The sequence below is a fragment of the Polyodon spathula genome, chromosome 18 (genome assembly GCF_017654505.1).
Source record: "Polyodon spathula isolate WHYD16114869_AA chromosome 18, ASM1765450v1, whole genome shotgun sequence".
NCBI lineage: Eukaryota > Metazoa > Chordata > Actinopteri > Acipenseriformes > Polyodontidae > Polyodon > Polyodon spathula.
The window spans coordinates 15,356,869-15,381,503 of record NC_054551.1 but is presented as its reverse complement, the minus strand read 5'-3'; the positions used below and the strand labels follow the sequence as shown (position 1 = coordinate 15,381,503).

General features: G+C 40.8%; 1 protein-coding gene across 2 annotated transcripts in view; it reads left to right on the top strand.

Moving 5' to 3' along the window:
* The window catches only part of LOC121294141 (major histocompatibility complex class I-related gene protein-like), a 63,598-nt gene that overhangs the window by 5,419 nt on the left and 33,544 nt on the right, over window positions 1-24,635 (top strand). The window contains exon 2 of one of the 2 annotated variants that reach the window (XM_041217730.1): window positions 13,381-13,641. The exons of the other annotated variant lie outside the window; for it this stretch is intronic. Within the exon in view, the coding sequence (XP_041073664.1) occupies window positions 13,381-13,641 (261 nt within the window). The remainder of the gene's footprint in view (window positions 1-13,380; window positions 13,642-24,635) is intronic. 2 annotated transcript variants of the gene reach the window in all.

Sequence of the window (24,635 nt, the reverse complement as noted above, 5' to 3'; positions counted from 1 at the left end):
ACTAACAGGTAACTATGATGTGATAGGTGTTACAGAAACGTGGTTATCTGAGAGTGATGGGGACGAATATAATATTTGTGGGTATACACTGTATAGGAAAGACAGGCAGGACAGAAGAGGAGGAGGGGTAGCGCTATACATAAGAAACAGTCTTGAAGCCCAGGTGTTAAACCTGGACAAAGAAAATAAAACCGAATCAATATGGGTCAGAATAACAGACAAAAATTCAAAAGGCATAATAATAGGAGCATGCTATAGACCGCCAGATTCAGACGGTGAGCACAATAATCTGTTATACAATGACATTAGAAATGTGTGTAGCAAAGGAGAAGCCATACTAATGGGGGATTTCAACTTCCCCCAAATAAAATGGGTAGCGCGAAGGATGAAATAGAAATGGTGGAAATGACAAATGACTGCTTCCTAACACAATTTGTGAAGGCACCCACTAGAGGGGAGGCATGCCTTGATTTAGTCTTTTCAAATAACGAAGATAGAATAACTAAAACAGAGGTCAGAGAACCACTGGCAAACTCAGACCATAACATGGTCTCATTTGAAGTGTTTTTTAAATCCCCAAAAGTAATGACTAAAGTTAAGGTTTACAATTTTAGAAAAGCAAACTATGAAGGCATGAAACAGAGACTAACAGAAGTAGATTGGAGTAAAATAGAGAAAACACCCACAGAAGAAGGATGGTTGTTCTTCAAAAATGTAGTACTAGAGGCGCAAAACAATTACATCCCTAAAGTAGACAAATCTAAATGTAAAACTAAATTGCCAAAATGGTTTAATAGATCAATTAAAAAAAATATTCAGCGAAAAAAGGCACTTTACAGAGCATTAAAAAAGGACCAAAAAGAAAGTACGCAGAAAGAGTACACAGAACTGCAAACGCAAGTCAAAAAGGAAGTTAGAAAGGCCAAGAGAGAAATAGAAATGAACATTGCTAAGGGAGCTAAAACCAATTCCAAAATGTTTTTCCAATATTACAACAGCAAGAGAACATTCAAAGAGGAGATTAAATGTTTAAGAGATACAAATGGCAAAATCGTAGAGGAAGAAAAAAAAATAGCAAATATGTTAAATGATTACTTTTCACAAGTTTTTACAAAGGAAGATACTGACAACATGCCCCACATGTCATCCAGTTCCTATCCAGTTTTAAATAACTTTAGCATAACTGAGGCAGAAGTGTTAAAGGGACTAGGAGCTCTTAAAATAAACAAATCCCCTGGGCCGGATGAGATCCTCCCAGTAGTACTCAAAGAAATGAAAGAAGTAATTTACAAACCGCTAACCAAGATCATGCAGCAGTCTCTTGACACAGGGGTGGTACCGACAGACTGGAAAATTGCAAACGTAATACCGATCCACAAAAAGGGAAACAAAACTGAACCAGGTAACTACAGACCAGTAAGCCTGACTTCTATTATATGCAAACTTATGGAAACTATAATAAGATCCAAAATGGAAAATTACCTATATGGTAACAGGGTACTGGGAGACAGTCAACATGGTTTTAGGAAAGGGAGATCGTGCCTAACTAACTTGCTTGATTTTTTTGAGGATGCAACATCGATAATGGATAATTGCAAAGCATATGACATGGTTTATTTAGATTTCCAGAAAGCTTTTGACAAAGTCCCGCACAAAAGATTAATTCTCAAACTGAATGCAGTTGGGATTCAAGGAAACACATGTACATGGATTAGGGAGTGGTTAACATGTAGAAAACAGAAAGTACTGATTAGAGGAAAAACCTCAGAATGGAGTGTGGTAACCAGCGGTGTACCACAGGGATCAGTATTAGGTCCTCTGCTATTCCTAATCTACATTAATGATTTAGATTCTGGTATAGTAAGCAAACTTGTTAAATTTGCAGACGACACAAAAGTAGGAGGAGTGGCAAACACTGTTGCAGCAGCAAAGGTCATTCAAAATGATCTAGACAAGATTGAGAACTGGGCAGACACATGGCAAATGACATTTAATAGAGAAAAGTGTAAGGTACTGCACGCAGGAAATAAAAATGTACATTATGTACAACGGTCACAGTTAGATCATAGGCCAGAACTGGTGACTGGAAATTTTAGTATTTTATTTCCCACAATACTACTATCAATCGATCGTAGGGAACTTTTGCACCAATCTCTCTTTGTTTACCAAAAGTTTAAAATAATGATTTGAAGTCGGCTTCTTGTTGGTTGGACACATTTGACTTTTTTCATGTCATAGTTAAGTTGATTTTTGTGAATATTCTGTAGGAATAATTCAATAATTGATAATATAATGTCTGGGTTGATTAGTTCTCTCAATAATATTTTAAATTGACATGTTTCAGAGATCGAGGATTTACTATGAACGCATTCACATGCAGACACAAGGAATGGTTAATCAATAGTAGTATTTTATTAAGTACACAAGTAATAAACAGAAATCAGAAAAGTCAAAGTAAATCTTAGTCTCCAAACACAAAACACAATTAAAAAACTTTCACTACATTCGTGCTTGACTGAAGGCAGTTGAAATATGACATCGCCTGTCTCCTAACACATCAGCAGCAGCAAGCAGGCTGTGAGGTAGCTAGTCACTCGCTCACAAACACACCCACATCCAATGCACAGAGTACATCTGAGATAATACTGACAATCTTAAGAATATATCACAGTAAGCTTATTAGTGTTACATAGATTAAGTATATGGCAAGTTTACTTTAAGAAATTCTTCATATAACAGTGAGGTAGATTACTTATAGTTATTTCATCAAGTTTCACTAAGTTATTTTGCACGCAAAGTGTGCAAACTAAATAATTAATAGTTCAATTCTATATGAATGTGTTACAATCAATTTAGTTCTATGAAAGGAAAATGCAACTGGAATTATACTCAGGGGTTCCTTGAAGCTTAGACTTTTGGTCCACTGGTTTGGAAACTCAATCTGTTGAAGTGTCCAGTACAAACTCTCCTCAGCAACGAAGTCTTCAATCCCACGTTTGGATCGAAACTTAGCAACAAGGTTTCAATTCTCGATAGAATCAACAAACAGCTGCAACAAAGTCTCTAGTCCTCGGTATAGGATCCACAACAGCGCCTGTCTGCTCTATGCACTTCGTTGAATCTTTCGCTAGCAGGTAGCAGGGCAGTTTCTTTGGATACTGTGGGGCTTATGTGTACAGCAGACACAAGTTTTACGGCAGTCTTCTTGCCGGGCCTCGGTCTCATTGCTTGTGGTCGTTGACGCGCTTGCAGCTTGATTCCTCGTCTTGGGTCCGTCCAAGCAGAGTCCCGGAGTTGCAGCTTTGCTTAGCAGAGTGACAGCACCAAGTTCAGTTCAATTTCGCTTTGATTTTTTGTCTTTTCACTCTGCTGAGTAGCCACATTCATGAGATCATTTGTGTATCTTGCCTTTTCAACTCACGAATCTTAGAGATTCATCCTTTATCTGCTTCCTTTTATCCAGCAGCTTGTTGTTGCAGTTGGGACTGGTTGACATCTATACTTTGTCTTCCTTTCACCAAACCGCTTGTGTTTGCAGTTTCTCAGTCTCTTCACTTTCCTTTCAGCCTCTCCCAGTCCAGATGCCTCCCTCCTAGCCCTGGTCATCTTCAGTTCAGTATTTCTGCCAGGAATCAAGGGGTCTTTTTTCCTAAGATACAGCAGTTTCATTAATTTAGTCCAGTTATATCATTTATACATGTTCTTGTATTATTATATTCAGGGAAAATGTCCTACAATTCAGTAATCTTGGATTTATGGACAATTAGGGTAAGCGTACCTTTTAAGACCACCAAATCTAGTTTGAACCCTTTTTTTTTTTTTTTTTTAGATATTTAGCTCTTCCTGATGGTTAAGAGTGGTGTAAATTTAAAGATTAATTGATTTTCTGCTTCATGACTATAAACTAATATTATTTTTGACAAAAAAATAACTTTCAAAATATGAGCTAAATATGGACTGGTCTTAATAGGGACCATGTACCTTTTAAGCCCACGTATGTTCCTTTTAAGCCCAGTGTTTACTGTTTCCTTTTTGTAAAGGTTGCGATTCAGAATTAGCTTTTTAAAATATGAAAACCTATTTAGATGAATAAATTATTTCCCTTTACACACTGCTCATTACTACAGGTTTTTTTAAAAATAAATACAAACCGATTTCATTTACCAAATTGTGCGACTTTAAAGCCACGTCACACACGTCCTTCAGCGTCGATGGAAAATCTTTCTGATCTTGTCACAGCTGACACGTGCATGACATCATAGCTTCATCCTCCCCTGTTTTACCTCTCCAGACACAGCTTTGTCCAGGGGTTGTAAGATGATTTAGAAGAGATGGGAGCCTCAAGAGGAGCACATTTTGTTCCTTTGCTTTTAGAGCTAGTTTTAGAGGGAGGACTGGAAAAATAGAAAACTTCATATCTGAGACCTTGGAGGACTCTTCAGTGACTTCACCATCCAGCCATGATCAGACACAGCATACTTTGCTAATTCTGGACCATTCTGACATAATATGCAGATGCAGGGTCTATGATTAAGCCAGTATCATATATATTAAATATGTTTTGAGGTTTGTCATGGACATTGTTTTCATTCAGTGCATTTGTAAGGATTTCATTAAACCAGTGCTCCAGTGTTTCATGAGAGAGATCACTCTGGATGATCTCTCATGAACCTGGCGTACCACTTCCTTCCGTGTCTCTGGTTGGTAAACAAAGTTTCAGTGTTGTTGGCTACAGATCTAGAAGGTCATCTTTAGTAAGCCCCCAAACCCAATGAGCTACTGTAGTACCTACATGATTTAAAAAGAACTATAAACTAAACTAATATTTCTAGAAATATGAATTGGCAAATGAGTTGGATATTTCAATCAAGCACTTAACCTACACTGTTACTTCCTGGCTAGCAGTGATAGGTTGGTGCAACACGCCTCCAACATTGAAGGGCATGTAAATTTAGAAATTAAAAAAATATATACATTGCAGGTGATTTTGATTAGTTTTAGTACCTTAAAGTAAAATACGTGGCTTTAAAATGGGTTTAGTTTGGATTTACCTAAATGGGCTTAATGGGTGCAACACCATTTATTAATTATAAGGTAGAATTATATAATTTAGTTTACTCTTCTAATTAAATCTAAAATACAAATACAAGACATCTTACTTCAGATATAATTGTATTTATTTATGGTCATTGAGGGATAAATTATTAAATTGAGTACAGAGCACAATGAAATGTGCAGTGGTATTGTGATCTGAAGTGTTCATATACCTTTTAAGCCCACCTTGATAAAACATAAAATTGCAGAAAAGCATATAAAATATTGCTAATGTCTTTTTCATTTTATGATAAAGTAAGAAATTCAGCAGAAGGTATGGGATATGCAGAATTTTAGGCTTTTTTCTTTTAAGTATAATACCATATGACTAATCCTGAAGCCTATCACATGTTTAATTTCTAAAATTTCAGATAACCCAGCTTTGTAGGTGATAGTATTACTTATAAAAGTACTAATTACACAGATTTTCTAACTACAGTTCAGAACATTAATCTCTTAAATTTACAAAAAGCATTAATACTTACCTTTTTAAAGCCAGAAAAAAAAAATATGTAAAATAGTTTTCTTTGGTTACTTGGAGACCTGAAGTTTTATTGTGCCTTTCAACTTGGCCGCCAGGAAGTATGGAGAGAAGTGTGTATCTATCTATCTCTCTCTCTCACTCATATCTCTATCTATATCTTAAGAACAAAAACTCTGATTGGCTTCAAATAAAAGTAAGATAAGTAGACCAACCCACTCGATTCATCAAGATTGGGAAAAAAAAACACACACAAAATTAGGATTTTTCTTTTTTAAACTGTTGATCGTAAGTGGTGGTGGGCTTAATGGGTACACTTACCCTATATATTATGTGACCATAAATGTGGGCTGGTCACGGATGTCAAATATGTGGGTCCTAGCATATTACGTTATACAGGACCGGGACACTGGAAAGTACCGGATTGAGCAGGGAAAGACTACATCTCCCAAGAGACAATGCGGGAGTTGTAGTTAATAGGGCCTACAAAAATGGCAGTTACTAAAGAAACTACAAGGGCCAGGAGTGCATAGGGTGTAATTGAAATGTAAACCAGCACAGCTGCTGGTGTTTTTAAGAGGTGTTAGTTTTGTAAGTGGCTGGACTGGTTGACAATAAAAGGAAATGATCTTTTTTCAGGGTTGAGCTGGGGGAGAAAAGTAAAATAAATAAATAAATAAATAAATACGGTGGAACAAGTTTAAAACTGGTAAGTAGCTTAGCTACCCAGTGGAAAATAAAGGGGAAGAGTGAAGTGAGTGTGTTTTGGGTGTTTTGTTTTGTACAAATAAATAAATATACAGGCACTGTACTGTTTTATTTAATTTCTGTGGTCCTGTGAGTATTTTACTCCAATGAAAGACAATGAAGACTGTCCTGCAAGTGACACGTACCCCGGTGTGTCACCAATGTACACATACAGACACACACACACACACACACACAGAGTTCCTGGCCTTTGGACAAGTAAAATAGTAACTTTTTTTTAATTTTATTTTTTTTTAAACTTTTGCCATCAGCGTTTCTCTTGGGTTATTCTGTGAGAGTTTACCATGTCTTAGTAAACAGGTTGGTAAGATAAAGTTAACCACTATGAGTTGAATGATTTAAAAAAAATAAAAATAAAAAAAACAGTATAAAGTATCATTTGACTATATCATATACGATGTCTGTAGTGTACATTGGCGAAATATTCGGCACATAAAATGCAGGTTTTAATAAAGATTTTGTTTTTTTAAGTTTAAAACAGTTTATTGTATTTTACGATTTAATGGTAACACATTTAAAATAGACGGCGATGGTTCAACAATTAAAATAAAGACAGGGTTTTTAAATAAATAAATAGACATGGTGTTCAAATGTTAAAGTTCACAGACATAAATTGCTGGCATGTATCCTCCCTTTTTTAAATTAAAAAATTCGCACATGTGCAGTAAGGCGATGGCCTACTTATTTCACGGTCTACCAGTTTCCCATGACACTTGATTTTGGGATAGACCCGCATAATTGGTTCATGTCTGTCACATGAATAGGTTGCCATACGAGTGGGAAAGCTTGCAGGCATTTTTAACATTGCGATCAGAGAGAGAGAGAGCTAGGAATCTGCTTTCCACAACCCTTCAATTAAAATATATTGTGGAATTTTGCTGTATTAATATAACAAACTATGGGTGATTTTAGTCTTATGTTAATTATCATGTTCTGCACGAATGTAAGAATTGGCTTTCTTTGGTGATGTACATTTCTTTCAAATAGCATCTATAATCATTTGTGCAATATATTTTAATATCAAATATATATCTTCCGCACTATTAGTTTTGTTACAGGATGCATTAGTTTATCTCTGATGTAATCAGTTTTACATATAGATTGCCCCAGTTTTCATTTGTCCCAAATAATGGGCCGCTTTGGTTTTTATGATAAACGTCTCAAATTCTGGACCGCTCTGATAAAGACAGCCCAATGACGAAATTGTGGGCCTCTTCATTTTTTTAGATAACGTCCAAAAACTTAGCAATTTGTATACGACGAAGTTCGTCACGTGGGTACTTCTCGTATGATCAGCTATCCGTAGCGTGAGTCAAATCGGCGTTACTACTGCAGGACGCTGTTGCGACTGGCGCGTAATGTAAACTTTCCCATTGTGGAAATACAACCTCGTGACTTAGGTCTATCAATGGTTTACTGCGGCACTAAATTTGAGAGGGGATCTTTGTAACAAACCGCCGATACCGCTAGAGCCGGCATACCGGGGTCGGTACACCAGGTCGATACAAAAACCGTAAACTCAGCCCAGTTTTGGGATATTCTGCTTAGCTGACACCTGAGTTTAAGTCATGCATGCACAGTTTACCATATGCTGGACAGTGAATTAATTGAAGGGTAACCCTTAGTGCATGAATCAAAGTTAATGTATTTTTACTCTCCCCAGAAAACATTGTTTGTTTTATGAAGAAATTGAAATAAAACGTAAATGTTAAAAAAAAAAAAAAAAAAAATTACAATGAAGAAACGACATTGCACTGAAATATACATGAAAATCAATTAAAGCAGTCATTTTCCTTTATTAAAAGCTAATATTAAAACACATTTGAGAAGGAACATGGTATTCCAAAAAAAAAAAAAAAAAAAATAATCTCTATTTCCTCAGGTCTGCCCACTTAGATGCTAAGAGTGCGGAAGCTGTCCATCGGGACCGGGAATCAGCCGAGAGAGAGAGCGAGAGCGGGGAACCCTTGGTCAGCAGGCAGTCATGCCAGAGTAGGACGGGGTTTGTCAGACCTTCTGGGTTTAAGAGTCCAGTGCCCTTCAACAACCTCAAATAAATCTTTTTGTATTGTATTAGTTAACATTTTCCTTATCTATTCGTGATAGTTTATACTGTAGGCCAGGGGTTGTCAGCATTCTCTTGAAGGTGTATCCTTTCTGTCTGGAGGTTTTAGCTGAAGTACCCCTTTACAATTATCGCTCAACTGAACGGTACCCCGGTTGCAATAAAATGGAGAATAATCTGATGACCCCCCCCCCCCCCTGTTATTTATTTGTTATAAGTTTGGACAGAATAACAAACAGTAGGCTTAATTCTTAAAACTTTTGATTACAACATTTACTTCCCATCTCTGCATTTATTGTGTGCCATTTAAAATGTTTACCTCAAGATAAAACTATAATAACTACTAACATTGATAAATGTTTTTATTAAAGCCAACATAAAAAATATCCAAAGGGATTCAGTATAACTGTCGCTTTGCACTCTGTAGAATCTTGTTTTCTTCCTTTGTTTTGCAAGTAATATATCCCTTTCATCAAACAGTGAAAACAAATTCAACTTTCTCTAGCTAAAATGCAGCCGTGCCTAGTAAATAAAACCAAAAACATTGAAGTATGAGTATAATGATTAATAATTCTATTTACCATTGTTTTATACTGTACTTGTAAAGAATGCAGAAAGATTGTGCTTCCCTGATTAGGAGGCTTGGTGGTCCACTGGTTAGGAGCACACCTTTTTTTTTTTTTTTTTTTTGTAACTTTGATGGCCTTTTTGACGACCTTTTGTATAAGTGTTGACCTTTTTTTAAAAATGACAGCCTTTTCTAAAAGTGACAGCCTCTTGATACCCAGCATACACTGCAATAACCAGCAAAGTTGTACACTGATATTCTGATAGCACAACAACCCTTTGCAGTCCATTTATTCCGCGCCTGTCAGGCGCATCCAGTTCAGTTTTTGTTTATTTCACACGCACTGTTTAAAAGTTATTTTATTCAAAGTAAAATCGGTTTAACACTAGAACCACCACGCGGGTCACTTTGACCAATACATTTTTAAACTGCTTCGTTATGAAAATGACATACTATCGGGTACAACTGAAAAGTTGTATTCATGAACATCATATCTAACATTTGCATTGCATAAACACTATTTAAATATAAAATTAAACAAAAATGCTTTATTTTTTAATGAGTGCATATACAGCATGACTACAAACAGAGAAATATAATAAAATGCACATTTCAAAAAAAATGGTATGTACATATACTTGTGTAAACGGGTATATGTACACACAAACTATAAAACCGAAATCATTGTTTCTAATACTACATAAACAATAAAGTTTAACACTACTTCCGGTATGACGGCTGCATTGTACTCTATGGAGGAGCGTACGCGTCTGCCAGCTGACTGAGCCTGCATCCAGGAGCTGTGCTGTAAACAGACGCGGTTCCGTTGAACACTATTGTGTAAACATGTGTAAACTGGTACATACAAACCTGCAAAACTGAAATGTTTTTTTCTAAAATATAAAAAAAGATTATATAAAATGTTTCACATTAGGCACATAAGTTGTTATCCTACCTGTCATTTTGTTTTGCTGTATGCATCTGAGTGTAGCTCGCCGTATTCCAATCAAAATGACTACTTTCAAGATTAAATATTTCCTACTGATATATTCCCAGTTGCATTTGTGGAACAAAACGAAGGATTGTCGTCTCCCAGGTACACTGAGTAATAAGCAACTAGGCTTTCACTAAGCTGACATCTTGACAAGTCCACTATCATAGCAATCTCTGTCTCGTAGTCTGCCTACAAACAAAAGTTTGAAATAAAAAAAAATAAATCACGTGTGCTAGAAGTGGGCATGTCTTGTTTGCCACATTTACAAAAATAATAGAATATCTTGTGTTTTATATTTTATAAAAGACATGTATTGTAATGCATGGGTCACTTTGACCTGCTTGGCAGTTCTAGGTTGAACTTTATCATTTTTGCGATTCTGGCTATCAGACACAGTCAGGATATTTAATGTATACATCAGAGTAAACCTAGGCCCTAGAAGTAAAAAATGCATGCTTCCCTCCATGTATTTTTAATGATACACTTCAAGAAAGTCGTGTAGGCCTACATGAAATGCGATCAGCACCGCCAGCATTTAAGCAGAGTTACATAGGAAGTTCGAGATATGCCATGTAAACGCAGCAGAAAGACAATGCAGACATCATCTACAGCTTTTTTGTAATGAAACGGGGCTTCAGAATGCAAGACTGTTAATCTGTCTGTTTCCATTTAACAACTAGCTGGCAACAAGCAAAGAGAAAGAGAGCATCGCCCCAACTATGAATAGCAGAAGGTGTAAAAGTACAAAAATGTGTAGCAGCAAGACATATAGAAATGTACTAAAAACTAGCACGATATGGCAAGCAAATTATTAAAAATTGAAAGTTTCTTTGTAAAACTAGGCAGTAATCTAGTTAGATTTAATCATATAATACATTTTGAGAGCTTTAATTTTTAAACAAATTGGATAAATTGTCCTAGCCAGGCTTACTGCCATTCATTTAAGAATAAGGCAGATGCTGCGTTTATTGCAGCACTATGGCTACCTGGCCTGAACGGTGAAGTCAGACCCAGAAGAAACACAGGACTGTGAGGTGATTTGATGAATGTGCTTGTAGCATCAGAGGGGTCATAATATCTTTCTGTGTATGAAAATAACATAATTGCAATATACAAAGGGAGAGGGGGGGCCTTAAGCCATTCTCTGTGTCTTCTTGATTTCTGGTCACAAACTCCCCCACTGACAAAATGCTTTTAGAAAGAGTCGTAAACTAACTGATGGACAACTGTTTTATCTTTACCATTCATTGAATGAATCATTTAGGTGCCAGCAGTATCTTGCAGAGGGCAAGTCAGACAGTTTTAACTATGCTTTGACACCTCGGACAGTGAACGGTACCCCTCCGTAAATAGCGCCATTGGGGGTCGAAACCATGGACCAATTGAGAACAATGGGCTGTCTCTGAACGAGAACGACCAATGGGAAACACCCCACATGGACTCTGGCAAAGCCCAAAATAACCAAATTAACCAATCACGGTGGAAGTCAGGACAGCAAAAAACAGCCGTGTGACTTTCAAAGTAATTCTAGTGTGCTCTGGACAAATGAAAGGTACTTGAAGTGTGTGCTATTGCCCATGAGTGCCTAAGTGTGCTCTCCACAAACTAGCGGGTGAACACTCCTGGAGCACACCTCGAAGTGGCTCGGAGTTCGGAGGAATGAAATGGAAGCTAAACTGCTCTGAAAGAAGTTTGAGTCATGGGAGCATACTAGCTCGAATTCACGAAAGAACCAAGGGAGGAAGGAAGAACCAATGTTCTGAATAATGGCTAAAATCATCTTCTGAGGAAGGCCCTGCCATCTGTCCTATGGTGAGACTGAATCAGTAAACGGGATGCTGCATTAATCTGAAAGCGGATCTTTGTTTCCACGTATCTGTACGAAACTAACTGAAGCAAAGCTATCAGTTATACGTTTGGAAGATCCCGAGAGAATTGCAATATTTCTACAAATGATATAACTTTTCAATTGCAACGCATTAGCTGAACTGAGTTACGCCTGATCAACGGAACTATTCCCAGCTGGGAAAACTGTTGACAACAAAGATAATGTTCAAGCTGATCTCCATTTGAATTATTTGTTTTATTGCAATTCTATGCAGTACAATGCGTACAGCAAAGTACCGTCTTCATTGGAACTTCAGATCCAGAGAGCTGCAGTATTCATCGACACAGATTGACTTCTTTATGTGGAAATCGATAAAAATTCAACATGTCTACTATTAAAAGAAATGTGTAAGAAATGTATTTTATTTGTTGAAATGTGCAACTCAAAGGAGTTGCCTTGTAAATGAGTTAATTTGAATATACAATCAACTAAGGTTGATAACATTTTATTAGTTTGGTACATCACGTCTAAACAAAGTTAACATGGTAAAGCTAAATTAGGTACTGGAATGTTGGATTCCGTTCTGACTGGGAAGTAATTCTTGTGCATATTGACAAGATCGATTACAACGAGAAATGGGTATTGAATACTAATGCAAAGTAGACACTGTGTGATAAGACATATTCAATATTAATATATTAACCACGTATGCTAATGATGTTAAGGTCGTTGTAATCGTTTGACTATGGAATCAATGAACTATACACTGATGGATATCTCTAACCAACAGCCTTTCCTTTCTATAATATTACATTAGTTGTGCACCCCTTTTTTTTCTTAAATAAACAATTGTTTTATAATTCTGATGTGTGAATGCCGGTTATTGTCAAGGGAATCAGAGTTCTACATGATCTCACCGAACTATTATGGTATGTCTCAGTTATTAACATTTGGACGTTCTTAAACTGTGCGCCTAGAGTCTAATTTATTTATATATAAATAAATTGTATCCCTAATTCACTACACTCTGCTTGCGCTGTTTATTTGACACAGAGTGGTGAGTGAATTGTGAATGAAATGTGCTGATGCGCCTGTTTATTGTAACACAGAAAATAAAAGGTTGAACAAAACAATGGCGCGGTGGCCAAAACAAAGACGAAACAGACCATGGACAAACCCCAAAACAAGTATTGTGCGAGTTGTCCAGCACAAGTAGCATTTGTTATTCGTTTAACTCTCCTCTCTATCGCCACTCTCGAACACACAACCCAGAGTGCATGAAAACTGACTATTTATGCAGCTGCACCGAGACTTGATTGCTAATCAATCGTTCAGTTGTAATCTCACATCGCAACATCTGCACGTGAACTAATTGTTCTCCCTGAGCTTCCGTCCTAATACCTACTTTAATCTGCACGTGGAGTGATTGTGCAATCCCTGTGTCTAAATACAAGTATATACTTTACATCACCTGTGCTACATAACCCACAAGCACATCTGGAGCAATTGCTACACACTGACACTATTTTACTCTGCGGTTATTGAAATCTATAATAAATTCTCATTTGTATTCCTCTTCCAGGAACTCATTCACTGCAGTATTTTGCGATGGCGACCTCAGAAGGGACCGATATACCAGAGTATGTAGCTGTGAATATGGTGGATGATATGCAATACTCGTACTATGACAGCACCATGAAAACACCCATCCTCCTGTTCGACTGGTTGAATAAGACTGGGGGTCGTGAGTTCTGGGCCAGACGTACTCTGTATATTCTCTATGGTCATGATGCCATAAAATGGAGTTTGAGAAATACAGTCCAGCACTTTAACCATACTGGGGGTGAGTACAAACACACACACACAAAGCCTCTTCTATCAGCATTGCTAGAGACAGGAACTGTAGGATGAGTACAGACACACACTTGGCCTCTTCTATCACTGCTAGACACAGGGACACAATTTGATTACTGTCATGGAATGCTGCATAAAATGGAGGAAATTCAGCCTACATGACATAAAATGCATAATTATGTAAACAATATGAAGGTATTTCACTATTTAAGTTTTGTTTTAAATCACTCTGGACTGTGCAGTGTTGACAGCCAGGTCCATTCTGAATTAATAGCTTTGAAGGAATTGATTGCTGTGCTTAACCGACCTGTGTGCCAAACTGTATTCCTTTCTAGGGATGATTCTAGGATTTCTGCCATACAAGTAGTTGAGAGCCCACTCTTTCATGATACACAGATTATCACGATAGTAGCGGTTATTTTTCAATTGCTTTTTTATTTGAATAAAAAGAAAAAATAACACGTTGTCTCTTCACTGTGGAATTTGATCTGCAACACAAGGAAGCTAGAGACTTTAAAAAAGAGCAAGATTCTAACAAGAATGAAAAAAATTACTAGCACACAGGTGGAAGAAAAATAATCTTAATGAACTGGTCCTTTTATTACCATCTAATAGTTGCAAAACATGTTCCCTTTTATTTAAGTCTGTCAATGGGACTGCAAGCTTTTTTCCTCCTGCTTTTATTTACACATTTTATTTATGTATTTTAAAAATGGTATATAATTACAAAATATGAAGCATCTCAATACATTTAAAGCACTTGTTAATACACATACTGCTAACTGTTCTGCAATTCTTTTTCAAATAGTCTGCAAAATAAACAAATGATTTTGTACTATACAACCTGCAAGTGTGGAATAGAGCAGTAGGGGCATGATTCTTTTTGCATATTCCATTTTTTTGTCGTTATTTCCTTTATAAATTTAAGAAAGCACATTTCAATACCGTTATCAACTTTGCCAGAGGTAGCCTGTTTATCTGGTGGCATAATAGCCTATAACGTTTACATTTTGATGAACATATTGAAATTCTATACTGATAATTGAGAATGGAACAGAGGACATTATAGGGAGGGAGTCGCACTGGGGGGGTGGAAAGTATGTTATTAACGTGAACTTGCTTGTTGACAGCTGATGTTTTTTAATTCCACCATCAAAAGAAAGAAAAACAAAACACAACATTCGCAACAAGCCTAGCAAGTTTAACATACATCAGTGTTACTGAAGTACTTTGGAATGTAAGCTATATAAACTAGACGAGTTTATGAAACTTTTTTTTTTGTGTGTGTTTTAATTTAGCGACAGCTGCCTCATCAGGCATTGCATTTAGTTAATACTGTACCACCTAACCTTCACTATCTGTGAAACACAATGCGGAAAGTTAGCACAAATTGCATACCAGCTAATAGCTGATCCTTACTTCAAAATCCTTACTTTTTTTTTTTTTTTTTTTTGCACATTGAATACACAGAGGGGCGTACTTACAAAGAATTTTCAAAATTGATTCGCTGGTAGGATGGGACCAGCAAATCAGATGCTAGTTAACGAGCAGAAATTAGAAGTCTTTGTCTGGTAGAAATACTGTAATAGCAAGGTAGGGCGTCTGGCGCAGTTTTGTTGATAAACTTAAATAATTGTATTAACTATGCGTGTTACATAAATGTAAATATTGAATTGATTATCCAGTATTTATATCCATGTATATAACGAGGAATGGAATCGATCGAAAAATTTAATTTTTATTTAATCGTGGCAGCCCTAGTACACACCGGTGGTTGTACCCATATTTGGAGAGAAAAGCGTCTGTTCTGTTTCCAGCCACGTTTTAGCGAGTATGTGACTATCGTTTTCTACGATTATTGAATAATATAAAAAAAGCTAACGATATGATTATCACGAATATTTGTAATCCCGATATCGTACCCGATATCAAAATCGTTTCGTCCATATTCCTTTCATTGTTAGGCCTTTGAAATATAATGCCATAGTCCCTCCCTGTTGTTGAGATCATTGTCTAGGGCAGCGGTTCTCAGACTCTGTGATAGCGAGCCTCCCTTGGGTAAGAAAAATAAAAAATCATGTCCCCCTTTATTTACTTGACAAACTGAAAAACAAATGTAATATGTAAAAATGCGCATATTGCGCACACAACACACTGACCATGGTAAATGTATAGTATAACCATGGAAAAGCATGCTAAAACTGTTAAAATATTGTGCAGAAATACTGTGGTAAACTTGTAGAAGGGGAGGCTGTGGAGCCAAGCCACGGAAACATGATTTAAAAATACTTCTCACATTTTGTGCGCTTACATTTTATTGAAGTACCTGCTTCATGATGACAGCCTCCGCTGCTACATGGGGCTCTAGCGTTTTACTCCTCTCCTCCAGAAAACAATCCTGAATATAAAATCCTTAAGTGCAATATTTCTATGCACAGAACTGCAGGGTTCTTTTCATCAGCTTGGCAAAGTGGCTGTCGCCACCCGGCTGAAAAAACCTGATCCACCATGTTTCAGATGCTACTGTGCCTTTGTGGCAAAGTGGCTAGTGGAGGGGAACAGGTAAAACGGTGATGCGATGCAGGAGTGACAGGCAGACAACAGTTTCCAGTGAAAAGGTGCTTTTATTTATAATCCAGGTCTGGTGACCGTTAAATAATAAATCCCCGGCTATACACAACAATGTGTAAAGCACGGGGATAGCAATAATACAGACACAGTCCCGAACAAAACGAACACACGGTCACCAGTCCTGGGTGAGTGCAGACGTGCTTGTGGTGGGTGAAGACACTGTATTTCGTGACGGTTCCGTGCAGTGGTGATCCGGATTGTGCTGACCCTGGTCGACAGCTCCGGATAGGTGAGTTAACTGTCTGGTGGTGCAAAACGCAGACAATTACAAAACAAACACAACAATACACAACACGTAATTCTCTGCAACAACGAGAGCTCCTCTCTCGATCCTTCTCTCTCCGCACATTTACCCAAACGAAGGAGAAGACCAGCGTTACCCTGGCCCCTATATGTAATCCCGCATGATATCAAGATAAACGGTTGCAGCTGCCTTATTACTTGCAGCTGCCTCTCGTTTATCTCTCAAATCAATACGGTCTTACAACAGAGTCGCGCTTCCATCCAGGCTGACCCACTTCCCTGACCCGGAAACGAACTGTCAGGCCAGCCCTTCCAGATACTTCTCCTCCCGTTCTTTAGCGCCCTCACAGGTTGGGAGGAAGATTCATCACCAGAACTCATCTTTCCGTCACATATCCCACCGCTCAGAGTGGAGCCGAAGGAACACTCGGCTAAATCTACCTTCCCCATTACTCCCCCCTCCCGGGAAAAATAATCCGCATTTTGGTGGTCTTTCCCCGCACGGTGTACCATGTGGTACATGAAGGGCTGCAATGCCAGATACCACCGAGTTATCCGGGCATTGCTGTCCTTCATTGTGCTTAACCACTTGAGTGGGGCGTGGTCTGTGACCAGATCAAATGAGTGTCCCAGCAGGTAGTATCGTAAAGAGTGAGTAGCCCATTTAATGGCCAAACACTCTTTTTCGACTACGGAGTAGTTGCGTTCCCGAGGTAACATTTTTTTACTGAGGTATAATATCGGGTGCTCTACTCCAGCTACTTTTTGGGACAAGACTGCACCCAAACCTACATTCGATGCGTCGGTGTGGAGGATGAATCTCTTGGTGAAATCTGGAGTAATAAGAGTGGGGGCCTGGCAAAGTGTACGCTTAATAGTATCAAACGCTCCCTGACACTCAGCTGACCATTTAATTAAATTTGGAGCACTCTTTTTGGTGAGGTCGACTAACGGGTTAACCACTGTGGCGTACTCGGGGATGAAGCGGCGGTAATAACCGGCTAAGCCCAGTAGTGACCTCACCTGAGTCTTGGTTTTGGGGATCGCTGCATCAACCAAAGCCTGGATTTTGGTGACTACAGGTCTCACCCTTCCATTCCCCATTAAAAATCCCAAATATTGAGTCTCTGTTTTGGCAAACGCACATTTCCTCAAGTTAGCTGTCAGCCGGGCTGCCCTTAGAGACTGAAGAACGGCTGCAACCCTAGCCAAATGCTCTCGCCAGGTGGAGCTGTATATCACCACATCATCAATATACGCTGCTGCATATTCATGATGTGGGCGTAAAACCTGATCCATCAGTCTCTGAAAGGCAGCGGGCGCACCATGTAGCCCAAACGGCATGGTTTTAAAGTGGAACAGCCCTTCTGGTGTTGAAAATGCGGTTTTCTCTCTGGAGCTGCGGGTTAAAGGGATTTGCCAATATCCCTTCGTCAGGTCCAGAGTGGAAATAAACCTCGCTTTTCCCAGTCTGTCTAAAAGTTCGTCGACCCGAGGCATGGGATATGCATCGAACTTAGCAATAGCGTTCACCTTTCTGAAATCCACACAGAAGCGGTTGGTGCCGTCTTTCTTAGCCACTATGACGATCGGACTGCACCACTCGCTCCTGGAAGGCTCAATCACCCCAAGCTCGAGCATATCACATACCTCTTTGCGAACGCCACTTCGTCGACTTTCCGGGATCCGGTACGGTCTCTCTCGCACTGTGACACCTGGTGGAGAGATAATGTCATATTCAACTAAGTTTGTCCTGCCGGGCACGTCAGAAAAAACATCGCTGAACTCCTCAATAAGCTTACGCAGCTCTCTTTGCTGATCCGGAACCAATTGTTCCCCCATAGAAATCGCTCTTGTGCTCGGGGTCTCTGAACAGGGACCTAAATCATCCTCCATATTGCCTGGGGCTATAAATAAGACCTCCCTTGCCTGCCAGGGCTTTAATAAATTGACATGATAAATTTCACGTTCATTTCGGCGATCGGGCTGTCTAATTTCATAATTTACTTTCCCTATAGCCCGAATCACCTCATATGGCCCCTGCCATTTAGCACACAGTTTCGATTCAGATGAGGGAAGTAGCAGCATTACCTTGTCCCCTGGTCGAAAGGTTCGAATCCGTGCATTTTTGTTGTAATGCTGCTGTTGTCGGTGCTGAGCCGATCTGAGGTTGTCTTGGGCCAAACGACCGACCAAATCCAGGCGATCTCGTAGTAGGAGCACATACTTCACTACATTTTTAGACGAGCCTTTGTGCTCCTCCCACCCCTCCCTCAGCAGGTCGAGAATGCCGCGAGGCTGCCGGCCGTACAGGAGCTCAAAGGGGGAGAACCCCGTTGAACTCTGCGGCACTTCTCTCACCGCAAAAAGGAGGTAGGGAAGAAGCGATGCCCAATGTTTCTGCTCCTGTGTTACAAATCGCCTCAGCATCGACTTTAAGGTCTGATTAAAACGTTCAACCAAACCGTCCGATTGTGGATGATAAACGGACGTCCTGATGGGACGTATTTTTAATATTTTGTACACCTGCTGTAACGTATTGGACAAAAAATTGGTTCCGTGATCAGTCAAAATCTCCTTGGGGATCCCTACTCTAGCCATAATGTGCGCTAACTCGGTGGCTATTGCAGCTGCACTAGTGGACCTCAATGGAACTGCCTCTGGGTATCGCGTTGCATAATCCACCACTACTAATATATGCGTATACCCAGAGTCAGAAGGTAGCAACGGGCCCATTATGTCCATTGCAATGCGCTCGAACGGAGTGGAAATAATCGGCAGTGGGACCAAAGGAGCGGGGCGCACTCGACCCGGCGCTACTCGCTGGCAGTCTGGGCATGTGGCTACATATTTCGACACATCAGTATGAAGACCGAGCCAATAGAATCGAGCCAATATTCGCTCCCTCGTCTTCTCGGCTCCGAGGTGCCCCGCAAAAGGGATATCATGCGCCAGCCTCATGACCTCGGTCCGACAAGACGGGGGAACCAATAATTGTGTTACAGGCTGTCCTGTGCCCGCGGCTAGGTTTACCCTATATAGTAATTGCCCCTTTATACTGAAATGTGGATATACTAGCGGCCCAGCGCCATCAACATCCTTACCTTCAATGGACCGGACCTGCCCCCAAGCGTGCACCAGTGACGGGTCGTTCTTTTGGCCCCACACTAGGTCCGCGCTTGAGTACCACGGGTCCGGTATATTGAGAGGGGCTGGAATAACCTCTGCCCTAGTCGGCCCAGTAACCTCGCTCTCTCGGTCGCACTGCGTTCCCACTCCCTTCGACTGGCGTTTGTTACCATTACAGCACTCTCCCACCAGACCCCAGCCTTGTCTCAAAGACGCTCCCTCCCATTTCGCGGTCCGTCTCTCCTTATTTGTTTTTCTAGGACGGAACAGAGGGGAAAACATTTCAGGATGAAAAGGAAACACATCACCAATCCGTTCCTTTTTCCCTTTTTCTGCCACGTTTACGTGTGTGGCTGAGACTGCCATTATTTGCACCAATTCTTTGAATTTTGGCCAGTCTCGGCCCAGAATAACTGGGTGCGGCAACCTTTCCGCCACCCCGACTACAAGGTGACGTTTTATCGGTCCTACCGATAAATATACTTTTAGGGTGGGGTATGCCGCCGTGTCTCCATGGATACAGGAGATGGCCACCTGACCTTGTGGCCGCCACGACATACCGCCCAAGAGAGCTGTCCTGATCAAGGTTTGCTCACACCCTGTGTCCACTAACGCGTGGGTTTTCACATTCCCTAAAACCACGTCAATCAGACAGGGCCCCTCCCAACCGTTTTCCCCCTGCTTACCCGTTCCAGGTGTCCAGTTGCATGCAGCCACGTCACACTCCATAGCAGCGGGGCATGACCTGGCCCTATGTCCTGGCTGGTTACACCTAAAACAGAGTGGAGGGACAGAGGGGGCATAGGTTAAATATCTGTCCCGCTGCTGGTAGGGCAACGGGGCAGGGGCAACACCTCTACCCCAGCTGGGGGCCATCCTCGGTCTCCATGGGGGGGAGGCAAGGGGGCCCAACGGGGTCGGCGGTCTGGGAGGTCTGGGTGCCGGGACCGAGGGTGATGGTGGTGGTGTTGGAGGAGAGGGAGGGAGAGGTTGGTTCCTGAGCAGGGCAGGGGCTGACAGGATCCCGACCCGGGCTGACGTCAAAGAGTCCTCAAAATCTTCGGCCAATTTGACCGCCTCCTCCAGGGTGTCAGGGTTGTGGCGCCGTACCCACGCCTGAGTTTCGGCGCCGACCACATGGCAGAATTGTTCCACCACAATGGCTTCCCCCATTTGTTGAGCGGTCTTCTTCTCTGGGGTCAGCCAATGGACCATGTGGTCGCACAACCGCTGTGCCACCACCCTGGGGCGTGTCTCCGGGGCTCTCCGGTACTCGCGGAACCGCGTCCGGTGGGTCTCCGCGGTGATGTTGAGACGACGGAGGATAGCCTGCTTGACTAGGTCATAGTCAGTGGCGTACTGGTCGCTCAGGGCTTGGTAAGCTGCCTGCGCTTCCCCGATCAGGCAAGGTCCTAGCTGGCTTGCCCAGAACTCCCGAGGCCATCCCGCCGCGGTTGCCAGCCGCTCGAACGCCACCAAAAATGCCTCCGGATCATCCTCCGCCGTCATTTTCATGGCCCGTGCCTTCGGGGCCGACATCAATGATGTTCCGGTAGGGGTCGCTCCTGCAGCAACGATCAGCCCTACCCGTTCAATGAGCGCCGTATAGCGCTCCTCCCTCCGTCTCTCCTCTGCATCCCGTCTGGTCTCCAGTGCCTGCAGCAACTCCGCCAGCGCGTTGCGGTCCATAGTCCCGTGTTCTGACACCACGTGTGGCAAAGTGGCTAGTGGAGGGGAACAGGTAAAACGGTGATGCGATGCAGGAGTGACAGGCAGACAACAGTTTCCAGTGAAAAGGTGCTTTTATTTATAATCCAGGTCTGGTGACCGTTAAATAATAAATCCCCGGCTATACACAACAATGTGTAAAGCACGGGGATAGCAATAACAGGGCACAGTCCCGAACAAAACGAACACACGGTCACCAGTCCTGGGTGAGTGCAGACGTGCTTGTGGTGGGTGAAGACACTGTATTTCGTGACGGTTCCGTGCAGTGGTGATCCGGATTGTGCTGACCCTGGTCGACAGCTCCGGATAGGTGAGTTAACTGTCTGGTGGTGCAAAACGCAGACAATTACAAAACAAACACAACAATACACAACACGTAATTCTCTGCAACAACGAGAGCTCCTCTCTCGCTCCTTCTCTCTCCGAACGTTTACCCAAACGAAGGAGAAGACCAGCGTTACCCTGGCCCCTATATGTAATCCCGCATGATATCGAGATAAACGGTTGCAGCTGCCTTATTACTTGCAGCTGCCTCTCGTTTACCTTTCAAATCAATACGGTCTTACAACAGAGTCGCGCTTCTTTCCAGGCTGACCCACTTCCCTGACCCGGAAACGAACTGTCAGGCCAGCCCTTCCAGATGCTTCTCCTCCCGTTCTTTAGCGCCCTCACAGGTTGGGAGGAAGATTCATCACCAGAACTCATCTTTCCGTCACAAGCACCTGCTACTGTGCCTTTAACAATAAGAATTGATTGTGCTTCAAGCAGACTAGATCACTTGCGTGTTGCTAGGTGAAAAAAAAAATAAAATCTTGGAACCACATGACAGCTGTGTTTCGTCTTGACATAACATTTAACCAATCACAGTTGAAGGGGCGGGTTTTCTGTGTTAAGCGCTTCAAGAGTTACATAAACTATTGACATATTACAATAATTAATGTAAGCAAATAGGAACAACACGCCACCTATATTCTGATAATGCTGTAATTCCATTTTCAAATGCTTTTATGGATTATTTTCTGGTAGAGAGGAGATAAACATAGGGTCCACTTATTAGAGCAGATACTTCAGGAAGGTGTAAGCACAGACAAAAAAAAAAATTGAATGTATTGCAACATTATAAATGTTATGTTTTATTGTTTTCTGAGACTACGTGTCTGTGATGAGTGATGTATTACATTGTTATTGCGGTAACATGCAAACGTATTATACCATAACTTCAGACACATTAAAAGCTTTATTAATACTAAAGAAATTAAATGAAGTGTAACATACTGTGACAGGGTGCTCGTGTCACGTGTGTGAGTAACCGCTGCTTGGGCAATACAGAGAGACATGGGATGTGGAGTTGAATATTGTGTTCAGTTCTGGTCACCTTGCTACAAAAAGGATATTGCTGCTCTAGAAAGAGTGCCAAGAAGAGCGCCCAGAATTATTCCAGGTTTAAAAGGCATGTCATATGCAGACAGGCTAAAAGAATTTTATCTATTCAGTCTTGAACAAAGAAGACTACGCTGCAACCTAATTCAAGCATTCAAAATTCTAAAAGGTATTGACAATGTCAACCCAAGGGACTTTTTCGACCTGAAAAAAGAAACAAGGACCAGGGGTCACAAATGGAGATTAGACAAGGGGCATTCAGAACAGAAAATAGGAGGCACTTTTTTACACAGAGAATTGTGAGGGTCTGGAATCAACTCCCCAGTAATGTTGTTGAAGCTGACACCCTGGGATCCTTCAAGAAGCTGCTTGATGAGATTCTTGGATCAATAAGCTACTAACAACCAAACGAGCAAGATGGGCCGAATGGCCTCCTCTCGTTTGTAAACTTTATCAAACTCTAGCACAGGATTTATTAACACAAAATAAATAAATGGGTCATGTGATGCTACCAGCGATGGTAATGCACAGAGGACACATACAGTAAACTGTACAAAAGGCAAAATATAACACTTCAAAAACTACAAATAAAAGGTGCCCCGCTTCAGGAACCGGCCACACTACGTAACCCTCGCTACACATACATGGGATCACTATCCCTTAAACTAACCAACTTATAAGCCGGTATTCATACCACAACTCCTGCTGCTTCATATGGCCTTGTCATAAGCTCCCGCTGCATGTCAAAAGTAGCCTCTGAACTGCTAAAACCACCCAGCATTTGCAATCATAAGTCCCCTTCCAACAACACCCCCAAGTCTTGTGTCAGTGCTTGTGTTGTAACAGGTTTCCCTCACATGCAACAAGCAGACTGCAAAAACTGTCACAGACAATATCCTGAAGGAAAACCAAACAATCACATCAAACCATCTGATTTACAAAGAAATTATGGGAAAATACAAGTGAGGAAATCTGAATTAAAGTTAAGCACTATGTTTGGTATGTTGAAATAAACTCACTATTTTGACTACATTTAACACAGAACAGTTTCGTAGCATGCAACTCTGCAGTCATTTTATATGCATTTTAATAGAACGTAAAAAAGACTGCTGCAGTTATTCTAGGTATGTATGTCCGCCTGGTAGCTCCAGTGTTAAACTCGGGAGATGTTTTAGGTGGACACAGATGTTTTGGACTCTTGTAGTGGACTGTTCGTGCACTGGGGTGGGGGGGGGATTTCACTTACGTAAGAAAAATTGGAACACTGTTACAGATTGTTTAAAGAAAAACTGCTGCAGTCGTGGGTCTGTGGTAGTGTTATTTGAGACATTGGTTGTGTTCTTATAGCACAGATTTCCAGTGCTGCACAGAATCTTGAAAATGCGCTGTAGACGTCACTCAAAATCCACAGAAATATGTGCAGATTCTGCCCAGCGCAGCTTTGAAATGTTATTGCTGGAGGCTGGCTGTGGCTGTCAACCAAAGGGACGATGCAAAGATCACAAGTGACCTGCTAATTGTAATGCAAATAACCACTAAAACTACTGCTGCCACCATGTTAGTGGAGGCGAACGACATTTTATCATTATACAATGAAGCCGTGAACAGCCTTGTCAACGCAATATTAAATATATAAATCAATTATTTAAAAAACAATGTACTAAATCCGTGATGTATAATTTTACAATAGTTAATGTTAATCTGTTACATTAAACTGACTGTTGATAATCCAGACAAATGTAAATATAGGACGCTGAAATGTATGCTCTGCTGCAAGGTTTGGAGAAGGTGTTTCTCTAAAAGCTGCGTGTAACATCAGAAAGACAGCAGCCGACAGCAGCGGGCACAGCAAGCTCTAGGTAACGGAACACA